The 13,601-nt window shown below is 41.9% G+C and overlaps 1 protein-coding gene across 4 annotated transcripts in view; it reads left to right on the forward strand.

The window, feature by feature from the left end:
• LOC124049562 (partitioning defective 3 homolog) overlaps window positions 1–13,601 on the forward strand; it is a 314,519-nt gene that overhangs the window by 195,683 nt on the left and 105,235 nt on the right. For 3 of the 4 annotated variants that reach the window (XM_046371346.1, XM_046371347.1, XM_046371349.1), the window contains exons 17-18: window positions 9,593–9,741; window positions 12,194–12,232. In XM_046371346.1, coding sequence (XP_046227302.1) covers window positions 9,593–9,741; window positions 12,194–12,232 — 188 coding nt within the window. The remainder of the gene's footprint in view (window positions 1–9,592; window positions 9,742–12,193; window positions 12,233–13,601) is intronic. The other variant, XM_046371348.1, reaches the window with a different exon arrangement.

The raw sequence follows: 13,601 nt of genomic DNA on the forward strand, positions 1-13,601 counted from the left end.
TTGGTTGTTTGAAGTCGCACGTATATTGGCATGTTGCAACAATTTTTTATCAAGGAGAAATGCTGGCTGCCAAGAATAGAGATGCTTGGTTTATTTAAATTTTTTTAAGTCTCTCTCTCTCTCTCTCTCTCTCTCTCTCTCTCTCTCTCTCTCTCATTTATTATGAATGAGTAGATTTGCTCAGCATGCCTGTTGTTCATGTGATGTCAGAGGTTTGTCATAGTGGATTAGGTCCACAGCATATGGCTGAACTGCACTCAGACTTCCTCACACACTCTCCATTTACGCACACACGTACACATGCAACACATACACGTGCATGACGTGTGCGCACAAGGCAGAAGTGTGCTATATACCACTGCCTAGGGTTATTGTGAATAATTCATGTCAAGTTACACATAGACACACACACAAATATCAGGCACACATTCTCTTTTGCTCAAATGCCAACAGCTGCCTAAATGCACCAAGTGTGTATCCTCTTTCTGGCTGACTTTAACTGTTTCTCATTTTCCTTTTCAAGTGCCCCCAACATCCTCCAACACACACACACACACACACACACACACAGCATTAACAGGCATACTGAGCAGCAGGAGATGTGGGTCAGTCAGACTCCAATGTATTGGAACTGTTACTTTTTAATTAAGCTCTTGCAACCGTGCAACCAGGGCTCTGTACGTACTGAATATGGATTGTGCAGAGCTGTGAAAGTCTCACCTCTGGCCTCCAGTATTATTTAGCTTTCCTTCCTCATGCCTCGCCAAGGCCACAGTTATACACCTACAGTGCATACACAGCGCACACAAGTGTCTGGTTGGCTTGTAAAATCATTGTAATTCAGTCTCTTTCTTTTCCTTGTCCTTTTTCTCACACGGTAGAACTTAATGAAACCAGATATCCTCTCGCTCTTTTATTCCTCTTTATCAGTTTATTTCCTCAGTATGTGACTTTGTTCACAGAGCCACTTGCTTGTAAAATTAATTTCATCTTGGCTTACTTCAGTCTATTAATTTAGGGGTAATCAAAAGGTCATTTTTAACATCTGGTAGTGCTTATTATGAGGTAAATAATGACTGATGTAAAAAAAAAAAGTCAATTAAAAGACCCTCCCTGTTATTTTATAAACTACTTACTTCTCTTTTCCAGTCCTCATTTCCTCACTTAGAGGAACTCGCTAGAGGTTTGTAAATGTGCTTCAGAAGATTTCAGTCCTCTCCTCAGCAGGTTTCTAGTGAATGGTAGCCCACATGTTAGTGTGTTAACATGTTGGCCCTGAAGATAAATGGTTGGTTTGGAGGCAGAAATCCCATCTCGCACAAGACACAAAAGTGGCCTCTTTTTTTTTTCACATCCCTAACTGATATCCCATGGGTGTGTGCGCGAATGTGTGCATACATGCTACTTGATTGTTCACCTTTTACTGTGTTTGGTCTCTCATGCAGGTACTTAAAGCCACACCACGTTGTTGCACTACGTCAGCTTTACAGGCCTGAAATGAACATTAAACAGGCTATAAATATTACAACACCATGCTTTTAGATCCCTATTAAAATGATAATGTACAGATATCTGAGTTTTTATTTGCTCTGTTACAGACCATTTTATTGGTATTATTAATAATACTGTGACTCCTTTTTATCAGCTGTATATGGCAGTAGTGTTGAGCTTAGTGAAAGTGGCATGTGACTAGAAGTTCAAATCCTGAGAGCAGGTGGTATAGTAAATCCAGCCAGATGTAGAAGACTGTGGTTGCATAGGTTAAGCTCAGGGTGTGTGTAGAGTGACGGGGTGTGAGAGTGAGTCGGTGAGGTGATGGAAACCAGCATGTGTCTTCTGGCAGGTTTCACCAGATAAATAAAGTTAGTAAATTATTGCTTTGCATAGCTGCACTAAGTTCACTCGAACACTGGGTCCTGACCCGTCACATTAATTCTCTTTGCAGTATGTGCCTCCTCCTTCGTTAGTTTGAATCCAAAGTCAAAACAGGAAGGACCCCGTCTCAATGATTTACAGTGAAACTGATAACATACACTGGTTAATTTTGGCTTTGCAGAACAATCTGGATAAATAAAAAGATGAAAGGTTTTTCTCTCAGTATGTGGAATGTGGAACAGTGTCAGAAACACAAATTAGCGTGCAAATCAGCTCCTAATACAAGCAGATTTGTATGAGATGCAGAAGGGATGTCTCGACTTTCCACCTGGTTTTCATCCCAGAAGATGATGAAGTACAGTTGCAGGGTTTTGGTTCCAGTCCATGTCTTTTCTTCTTTACACTGTTCGGTTGCACATAAAAAAAGAAAAAAAAAAAAGCTTTTTAACTAGTTGCATTAACGCCAACGTTCTCAGCACTTCAATGCATCCCTGCCTGCAGAAATTTTTTCCCTTTTATAACAGTGCCACACTGGTAGTTGATCTAACCCTCACCAAGATGCTACTTTGTCCCTCGGAAGCAAAAATAACAGCTTTTAAATGTATTTGCATGCTTGCCTTGCAGTGTAACATGTAAATAAGACAAAACACAAACCCCCTGCTCTGAAGAAGTTAGCAAGAGCACCACAAGGAGTGTGAACCCCTTCCCTACAAAGTGCTGAGACAAAGGAATATGACTTTGAAGATGAGGCTCTTTGAAAGACTGAGACTCCTGAAAACAGAACCACTCGGCTCCCTTGTGCTGTTTTATTCTTTAAACCTGCAGTGTTTTTTTTTTTGTTGTTTTTTTTTTTTTTTCTTATTTAACTGCTCAGCTAAATATGTGCACACTGACTGACACACTGTTCACTTAAATTTGCGTGGAAATAACATCACAGCAGATTATCAATTGGGGATATTTAAATCTTTAACGAGCTCTGCTCCCATTTTTCTGTGTAGCCTATTTTGTAGTTGGTTTCACACTGTTTATTGGAGAAGAAATCTGCTATTTCATGTTACTTTCTGTACCGGTAATTTGCTGTAGTCAGTTACACTGAGCAGCTTAAGAGGTGCTGGCAGGACACCTTGTAAGGACAGGTAGAACAGTAGACATATGTACGTGTATGTGTTTAAATTTCCAATTGTTTTTCACATGTGAACAACAGGAGAATAACTTATCCACAGGCACCTGAAAGGAAACTCTTAAAGTTATTCTTAAAATGATTTAAAAAGGTAAAATGATATTTACACTATTTCACTCAGCCAGCATGAGAGGCCACAGCCCCCTATACACACACACACACACACACACACACACACCAGCCGTTAACTGAGCCAGCCAGTTCTTTTGCTGCCCTAAGAATTCCTTTTCTTTTAGCTCCAGCAGCACTGCATTTTCCCTAAGTCGTGAACACACAGTCTTCTAAGTTATGCAAGGACAGGAGGTGAGAGTATAGAGTGTTCTGAGTTGGCACTGAAGTACAGAAAAAAATCTGTCGGGTGTCCGCAGCATGCTAATCAGTCTGAAGTTTAGAAAGCATTACTGAGAGCCAGGAACTAACTACTCCCAGCTACCCTGTGGCAAACAGGCTGCTATTACCATACCAACCACTGTTATCATAGCTGCCCCACATACCAACTGAATTATATTTTACTCCTTGCAGGAGGACAGAAGGCATGTGCTGTTGAAATCAGATAATGGCTGCTTGTGATATGAGTAATATTGTGCAAATTATTCACCACATCATACACCCATGGCTTCTTAAATCAACTAATGATTAAAATACAGGGTTAAAGTCCAACAAAATAAATCTTCACAACATAACCTTGCAAGAGTGCATACCATTCGAAAAGTATTGCTCTCCTTCCTCAGTGCCAAAGTCCCTTTTCCCCACTAATGTTGAAAATCTTTATCTACAAAAGAATGGTCAAATCCCAACTCCTGAGCCAAATGTAAGAGATATTAAGTCTTGGTTTATGTGAAATGCTTTCATATTCCCCATGCAATAAAAGCAAGATTTGTTTCTTACTACATGAACCATGATGGATAGATGAGAAGTAGCTCCTTAAAAAAGAAAAATCACTCCCACACCAGGCCCACTAGGGGCACTGTCACAACCTTGCTGTAACTTGACTACTACTGTCCCCGAGGTTTGGTCCTCAATCTGGACGAAGCTGACAGAGCGGAGGATAGGTGTCAATTCTCATTAAGGTGAGAGGGAAGAGAAATGGACAGCAAGAGAGACCAAGAGAAGGAAAGAAAGACAACTAGACTGTGTCCTTCTCTGTCTTTGTGAGATGTCACAGGTGGAAACATCATTTCCCAGGCAGCGCTGACACAGTCTGTCAACCAGCAGAGATGGAAAAGGACTCCAGACAAACACACACACACACACCGATCCACAGACACGCTCAGTCTCACGAGTGTTTAGATACACATTGGCTGGTAAACAATTTCACAAATTAACATATAAAGTGGAAAAGGTCCACATAGACACGAACAAACAAACTTCCAAGCTAACAATGCAGGCAGAATGCCTACTTCAGTTGACTCGCTAATAGTCTCTATCATCAGTAATGTAACTAAGAATCACAAGTGCTCTATTAAATGTGTGTTTTTCCCATCAGGCTATCAGCATAACTACATACAAATGCTAACAGCTCCATAGTGCGTGCACACAACACACACACACACACACTGACAAATGTGACAAATCTCAAATGTCCATTTATGTCGTCAGTGACTCTAACACCAGTCAATACACACGCACACATTAATTGCAGGCTTTTTTCCCTTAAATGCTAATAGTCCTCTCTTTATGAATATTTACAGTGTCTCAGTGGTGTGCCATTGCTACAAGCATGTCATACATGCTTTCATTTCTGTGTTCACCTTCAGTGTTTATCTGAGGCTTCCTGTGTGTGTGTGTGTGTGTGTGTGTGTGTGTGTGTGTGTGCATGCCCTACACTGCCTCGTTGTGACAGGGGTGCAGTGGAATCTCAGCAGGAGAGATGCCAAAGTAACCTGTGCACACTCTCTCTCTCTCTCTCTCTCTCTCTCTCTCTCTCTCTCTCATGCTTGCTCTCACACTCACACACACACACAGCACTTACTGCACAGACCAAAATGTCCTCTTCGTCTGGTCCTTGTCAGTTGCTGTCTCCCATTTAGCAGACTGGAGAAGTCAGTGCAGCAAAACTCAATTAAAGCATCCGTACACCAGGCAGGGAATGAATGAGTTCTAAGCAGGAGTCAGCCAACGGACAAAGAGGTCTTAATTGACCTCGTCCTCTTCCTCTCTATCTTTCTCTGCAGCTTCATCACAATTAGAAGGGGATTACAACAAGCCACAGGTGCAGCTGCTCCCCTGTATGACACTGAATGAACCTTTTTTGTGGTGGTCCTCTGAGACGTTTATTATGGCACATTCATGTTTAAAAATACATCTTCACCTTTTTCCTCTGAAACACAGAAAATCTTTTTACTTTCTGGTGTCCCCTGGTGCACATGCTAGCAGTGCAGACCTGTACTGGCTTCTCCAGCAGGGCTTCTTACAATGATTGAAGACAGCCCCAGGCACCTATGCATCCACACGTACAGGTAAATTGGCTTCCTCCACACCTCTGAAGGGTCATTTCAGAAGTGCATCAGCCTTCACGTCTAGCCCCTTTTCTTTGGCGTTGAAAACAATGCACGGAACCCCCGCTAGTCGATCAAACCAAGGTGCACTTTTCAACATACGATGCTTTGAGACGTGCCTTCCAGTGGCACTGCTCTGCTGTGACCCGGGCTGTCTCATGCCGCTGCCTATGTTTTTTAATTTGTCTTTGTCATCTTTTTTAATTTTCTCTTTACCCGCATTAAGCCATTTTAAAATCCCCATTGACCAGCATGTTATAGAGAGACTTTTCTCATGCATTTGCCCTATGAACGCTTCCCACCCCGATGGCATCGCTAGGCGTTTATTGAAATCATGTAGCAAAAAACTGGCAGAAGCCTGGTGCCCCATATTTCAAATTCCCTTGATACATTATTATTATTCCCATACCCAAAAAGCAAGCTGTAATGAGAATAATGGCTACTGTCCTGTTGCACTTACCTCAGTAGTAATGAAGTGCGTTGAGAAAATGATGATTAACCTGGTGTTTAGCTGTTGTCTGCATCCATTTCAGTTTGCGTACAGGTCTAATAGAAGCACAGATGACACTGTATTTGTTATTTTAGTTATCTTTTAGATTTGGTATGTATTGTTTAGCACTTGATGTTTTATTTATTTATTTTTTTAGATTTTAGCATGTCTAATGACTTGCCAATGATTGTATTTATTGTTACTTGTGCACACATTGCAAAATAATTACATAAAACCTGAAGGGTACCACGTCAACATTTTACATCCCTTGCTGTCTGTTCTATTTGTTATCATGATTTGTATGCTATGGATTTGTATTGTCATGTGTGTGGCTGTGGCACGGGTAAAGAGCTTTAGACAAATTTCTCACGTGTGTGAAATTTCCCATCGTGATCTCGACCTCTCTGGGGACGTTTTTAAATGGAGTTAAAAAGAGTGGGGAGCTGGAAAAAAAGAAGAAAAAGAAGTAAAAAAAAAAAAAAAACGACATTAGTCACCAGGGTAAATTGTGAGTACTGAGGGCTTTTAGCAGCCTCCACTTAGCAACAAGGCTGGTGTGCAGTTTGACACATTTAACTTCCTGCGAGGGAGACAGAGGCAGGAACACGTTGATGTAAAATGCAAGTTAAAGCTGTGGATTTGCCTGTGAGCAATTCTCAGCGCTAGTTAATTTTAGATGATGGGAGGACTTTGAACGGAGAGGAAAGCATCTGCTCGAAATGGTGGAAATTGCTTTTAAACACTGCTTAGAGAAGGAGAGATGAGGGGATGTATTATCCAAATGGATTGGGCCCACTATTAAACATAGGCCAGTGGCGCGGACGGGATGGATGGTCTGAGGAAGAAATTGTGCCACTCTGCGGATTATCTAACTTGGGAGGCGGTCCTATGGTCAAACCATTTCTTATTTCCGTGTATCCAATACATCTTTCATTGAGTATATGATCAAATTAAGCAATTCAGTGGTCATCCAAGTCAAGTATGGGTCTACCCTTCGTAGACTCAACCAGTTAAAGTACTACCTTCACTTGGCTTTTCTTCCCACCAGTAGGTTGTGTTTGAGCCTAAGAAGGATTTGGATCAGAGCAAAGAGACTTTCAAGGCAGTATCTCATTACAGCAAGCATTCCTATGAGAAAATTAATAGTCAGTTGAAAGTGAGTACTAGATCTGTAATTGAATGCTGTATTTCCATTAATGGACGGCAGTAGCTGTCAATGCGCCAGCTTTAAGTAGACTATAAGCTTAATACTAGCCTTGCCATTCCTTTAGTATGTAGCACATTTATTACCTCTCAGAAATGTCTCATAAGGCTTGCAAATTAGCTTCCAAATTTTACAAAAATGAATAGTGTAATAATTCAATTAGAGCACAATGTAACCTGTATCAAAGGTTCAGGTAGGAAAAAAACTAAAATTGGTGGGAACCGGGTGCACAGGGTTACTGCCACCTCTTTAAATAGTTATGATACTACTGCAGTGACCTGGGCAAGTTCCAACAGCCGGCATCTCCAGCTTGGAGGAGTGCTCAAAGCAACACTTTTGGAGGCTTCTCTTCAGGTTACTCTGAATCTCCGACCTGGGCATTTAGTCTTGGCTGTGTGTGAACCAAAGTAAAAGAAAGAGACAGTGTTAAAATGGACAGCAGCTTAAACCAACAACCCTGATGTCCTACTGAGTAAATTTGCACCATCACTGGGCTGTCCCTCTGAACCTCACTCTTACTGCCCACAGATTTCTCGATGCCAACTCTCTGTACCTGTTTGACAGGGTTATGCATGACCCCACCTGCTGGTCTTCTACTTTGTCTATGTTCTATGTGTGTTCACTTGGCCCAAAAAACATAGCACTGGCAAGAGTGAAGGAAATCTAAATTCAGCCTGAAAATATGTCCTTTCTCTCCCGCACCGGCTCAGTCACGCTCCGACAGATGACATTTGCGGAGACAGAAAAAGAGAGGGCAGGCTGGTTTTTGTGAGCTGGGAATGATGAGAGGAGAATAGTGAGGGATGATGAATAAATGAATTATACATCTGTGCTGTCATTCCTCTCTTCCTGCCCCACCTCCCTCTCTTCCTATGTCAGCTGGAGTCGGTCCTGCGAGACGGTCTGATCTTAGCTGGGACTGTCAGGTATGGTCGACAGCAAAGTGACACGTTGGCAACAGCCCCTCGGTGACACGTGAAGCAGCTCGTTTGTTAAATGGGGTTGACAACCTAAATAAGAATTGTTTACATGCAAACAAGCGCCAGCAAGTCTGCAGTTATTGTTAAGTGATATTACAAATATCGAGGAGTGCTTGAAGGAGCATCTATTCCAAGAGCATATATTGACACACAAAAAAAAATTGCCTCCCCATTTCTCCAATTTCAAGTGTGTAATCATGGTGTCCTACTGAGGACAAAAGGTTTCCAATTGTGATTGTAGGAGAGATCGGATGATTTGAGGAAATTTCTAATGTAGGAAAAAAAAAGTTGGAATTGCAGTGCCTTAGAAGATCTCTAAAGGTAACAAAACAAACGCTCTTTAATGGTCATAATGTATGATCATCAGCAGAACAAAAGAAACAGTGACAGTGCCCTCTCATGCGTGTAACATTTATTAGACTCCACCAATGCTGCATATCCTCGCTTCTGTCTCCCCTCAAATGGCAAGATGTTCTCACCTTAATTGTAAATGTGCTCTTCTGCATGCAAATATCAGTTCCCCGCCCCCACCCCCAACCTTTCCCCACTCCCCTCTGATTTTCAATTAAGATCCAGACAGAGATAGAGCATCTCAAAGGGAGCACACTATAGTGGGCTGGGCCCTGCCACTGCTCCAGACACATAGGAGGAGGGGGGGTTATTGAGTGGCCATGACCCCAGAGCACCCTCACCTCGCTGGGGTATCACACATCTTAGCTAGACTTAGTCATCCCAGTTGTCGTATGTCCCTATCTCAGAGGTGGAGGTGTCCTTGATTAGAATAGTCACTGAAATGAAGGATTGAAACTAACTGTGTGTGAGCACTGAGTGTTGTCTTGGCCTAATGTCTGGATATGTATGAATATTAACAGGTAAATTTTATCTCCTAGTTTTATTATAAGGATGCCCTCCAGCAATATAACTGAAGCATGATGTAGATGATTACAGAATATATATTTAATTGGGTAATGGGCAGCAAGGGATGTCTGTTGTTCAGGAGGAACAGCGGGTCATCCATTACTCAGAAGGTCATTGGCTCGATCCCTGGCTCCTCAAGTCTGCATGTCCTCTAGTCAAAGTGTTGTTGGGCAGGATATTTAACCCCAAATTGCTCCCAATAAATGTGTGTGTGAACTACAACAAGTGTGAAACAGTGAGCAACACTGTGGGATTTGGGTCGGCACTTTGCATAGCAGCTTTTGCTGCCACTGTATGAATGTGTGTGTGAATGGGTTTCATTTAGCATAACCATTGGCTTAAAGGGTATGCTTTTGGAATGACCCTGGATTTACCGTGTCTAATTGCAACATTATAATACCCCTGTCTATGTTTCTCTCTCTGCCCGTTCTTCCTCATGAAATGTAGCTCGCTCAGCCCCGACGCCGACCCTGACAATTCGTTTCAGAGGGAGGGCTTTGGCCGCCAGAGTATATCAGAGAAACGCACCAAACTGTACGACAACGCTTCTCAGCTGGAGATCGTCAAGACGCGCAAGTCCAAGAGTATGGATCTAGGTAGGTATGCTAAACACCCTCTGTAGATGCATGGAGTCGAGAGTCCGTGCAGTTTATTACAATATGACGTTCCCTTATAATCATTTTTATAAGTTACAGAACAAGAAAGTCCAACAGGGCAAAAACACAAACAGCTGGATGCTGGGGCAGGTTATCAATGAGGAAACAGTCACGTCAGATTGTCTAAATTGCTTTATTTGGAGGGGAAAATGCAAGTAAGTGCATGCTTGCACAAGTATTGTATGTTTATGGACAAAACTGAAGGAAAAAAAGTTGGCATGTACAGTGTGATGAACATTTATGGGAGACAGTTTACACTGCAATGTTGGCATTCAAGTAAGTAGTGGCAAACCTGTGGGTTTGCTCACAGTGTTCTTTTTCCTGTTTTACACCCCAAAGTGTTGATGGACTAGAACTCACTGTAACCTGTGTGTCTCTCACCTTTTCCGGCTGTCTTGGTGAAGGTATACACACACACACACACGCACACACACACACACACAGCACTTTCAGTTTTGTCCATCCATCACCTTTACTGTTTCGGCCTCCGTTTCCCATGGCCATGCGTCCAGTGGAGCATAGAAAGAGCACAAGAAACAATAGCACAATGGCCTCTTTAGTGACTGTCTCGTGATGGGAAGGCTGGTGAGACACATGCATGCACACATGGACAAGCCAGACTCAAACACACACAGTGTATCTAAGAAAGAAGATGGTGTGAGTTCAGAGCATCTCCCACTGAGGCTGAAGCAGACGCTGCCTTTTCTCGGATCACTGGCTAATCATAACAGATAACAGCAAACTCTATTCCACATGGAGCCCAGAGACCTGAAGAAATCTTTGCCTCTCCCACAGACTAATGTGGGTCCGGGCCACTGCACTCAGCTCTGTGGGTTCCACCTTCTCTTGTAGTAACACTACCTTTTGTCCATCCTCCAAACTTTTCTCCAAAGTTAACCCAGACAACACAAACTTTCTGTGGAAAGTGCTGCTTAGGAAAAGGATGAGAGCCAATAGATAGGTTTCACTGAGCAATTAGTTGAGTATTAAAATCTTTTCCATTATGTTCTTCGTGTTGAATAAAAATATAATTGGATTTAAGTGAGGACAGGAAGTGAGTAAAATGGACAGGATGCTGAGATAGCTCCTTGATGGAATTGTTATCATTGCAAATGCACATTTTATCAATGAGTTTAATCAAAAAAGCTTCTTAATTGTTCCTAAGTGGCATCAGCATTTATTTGTGGAATTGATTAGTTCTAGAAAACAGCAGTTTGTATTTACGAAAGAGATAAGTTCATCTGCACATGAGATGATGCCTCACTCCTGGCTTAACAGTGTTATTGATGTTCGACAAATCTGTATTATTGTTCTATTCTTATTCTATTCTAACTCCTCCAGATCATTGTGTGTTAGTATGTAATTCAAAATCACATTTCCTTCCACTACTTGCACGACTCAATTGAGTTTTTGAAATATCCTGCTGACATAAATCCTTGCCAGTACAAAATCATAATCCATCAGTGAGAATATCACAGTGCTCGCACGGTGCAGGGAAATAACTAACTTGTTCCTCTCATATAATAACTCTAGCAACTGACATGAATTCCCGGAGGAGAAATGTTTGAGTCAGTACTTGGAAAGCAAGCTCTAGAATCTCTGTTCAAAATGAAAGCAGCATATTGTGAATTGGTACATATCTAACAAGTCGCAGAAGTTCCATTTATCTCAAAGGCGCACGCTGCTATAGTATGTTGATTATTTTAATGAAATTATTGCATCAAAGCTACACAATGAGAAATGCCCTATGGGTAATGTATAATAGAGTTTGAAATTCAATGAGCCAAAGAACACAGTACCAACATTTAAGTCTTGTCCTTGGCACACTGTTGGACGTTGTCTTCAGAAGTCAGATGTTGACCTCTTTACTTTCCATCAGTAAAGCTTCTCAGTGCTCTCAAAGCCACCTTGACTAAACGGTTAACATGCTCAACAATGCTATACCCTACAGACTATCATTTTATTCTGTTGCGAGATATTTTTTGTCTCTCCTTTTAATCATGTTCAAGGTGCTCGCAAATCACATCAGCAGATGGATTTCAGGACTCTGAAGCTCATCAATTGCTGAAAAATGCTAAACTGGTCAGACACCCCACGGTCCAATCCCATTTAGATGGGGAGCGAAATTGAGTGAAGGAAGAAAAGAGAAGAAAGAGATGTGAGGTGCCACGGCTGGCAGTAATACATTAGCACATTCCAGCCACTTTGCTTTGTAAGGCTCATGATTGACAGACCCATGCATGGAGTGTGATATCTGTACTTAACATCACTACTCTAAAACTATTCGGTGCCTGCTCTGCACTTTCTGACTGCTTTCTGTCTGCTTTGCATGTGTTCAGTAGCATGGTACAGAGGGCACTAACCACTCACACTTGTTTATGCTCTTTAACAGTAGGAGACGAGATTAGCTGCAGCACAAGAACCAATGGAGGTAAGCAGCCGTGCCTGGACCAGCTCAATACTTTGTCACCATCATTACAATGGAGCATTATGATTATTCAGCTGGATCCATGGGTCAATAACAGACTAACACTTTCTCCATAACCAGCTCATAACCAACCATTATTTGCTGTGTGATCTTGGCACCTTTAGATGCATATGGAGGAGAAAGTCGTTTGAGGTAATTGCAGCATGATCAAAAGAGGGTTTTCATATTGCTGAGAGGGAGTTTCATGGTGTTGAATAGAGACTTGGCAACTAATGTGGGAACCTGTGCCATTGTGCTCGTTCTGCAGTGCAAATGATTGAAGAAAACATTCATTACGCCAGGAGTTGTGAAGGGCTGGGGAGAACGAGGCAATGGAGTGGCATTTGCAATAGAGAGACATTCACTGCCAGTTGGCCTCTCCAGCTCGCTGCAATTGATCCATCATAGTCAGGCTGTTTTTGAGCTCCGGTTGGAGCACATTGGAGTGCATTCACTTCATTAAATTAACACAAAATGAGCTGATGACTTGGTCACAAGGGGAATATTGTTGAATGATTTCTGAGAGCATGAATTTGAAACTGACGTGCCTCTTATTGTGTTCATGGATATTTAAAAAAAAAAAAAAAGTAATATTTGCTATATTATACAATACAGTATCAGACATGTAACATTACATTTATGTAGAATCACAGCAACTTTTTGCATATCTTAAAGGCTCCTAAACATACTGAGAGAGGCAGACATGTGGTAGGCCAGCTGTGGTAAATGAGAGACTGCCATTCCAGCACACTGTAATTATAAATTTCTTTTCCAGTGAAGTCAGTTGTGATCTTTTGGGTTGCCAGGGTTGGCATGAGAGTTGCCATCCTCTGCATATTAATAGCTTTGCTAGTTCAGTGATAAGGCAGGCTTGGAGAGAGATGAACAAGTATTTTATTTCTGTGGTTTCATAAAGCTGCACAATCGCAGGACATTAGTCAGCATCTCTGATTGAGATATTAACCAGTCTTGTTAATGATGATTTCTTTGTGACACATGTTCAGCGTACGGAGGACGTCCTCTGTCGGGCTAATGGTCTACGCCTGGCAGAGACATAGAATCCCGGCTGACCTAGGGACGATTCACTTCCACTAGGGTGCCTAGACATGGCCTTCCCTCGACCATCTTGGAGGCTATTTTTAACATAATTACCCTTTTACCGTCCTGCTTAAAACCCTGACTCTCTGAATAAATTATGTGTAATGGAGCCCCTGTCTGTACACAGATCTTTGCATGCAAGGGCCAGTAGTGAATAATGGCTGGGGAGCATAGTTTTAGCTGCTCTAATTATACTATTGGCTCCTGTTCCTGTAATAACCGCTGCTGATTTATT

The sequence above is a fragment of the Scatophagus argus genome, chromosome 18, assembly GCF_020382885.2.
Source record: "Scatophagus argus isolate fScaArg1 chromosome 18, fScaArg1.pri, whole genome shotgun sequence".
Taxonomy (NCBI): domain Eukaryota; kingdom Metazoa; phylum Chordata; class Actinopteri; family Scatophagidae; genus Scatophagus; species Scatophagus argus.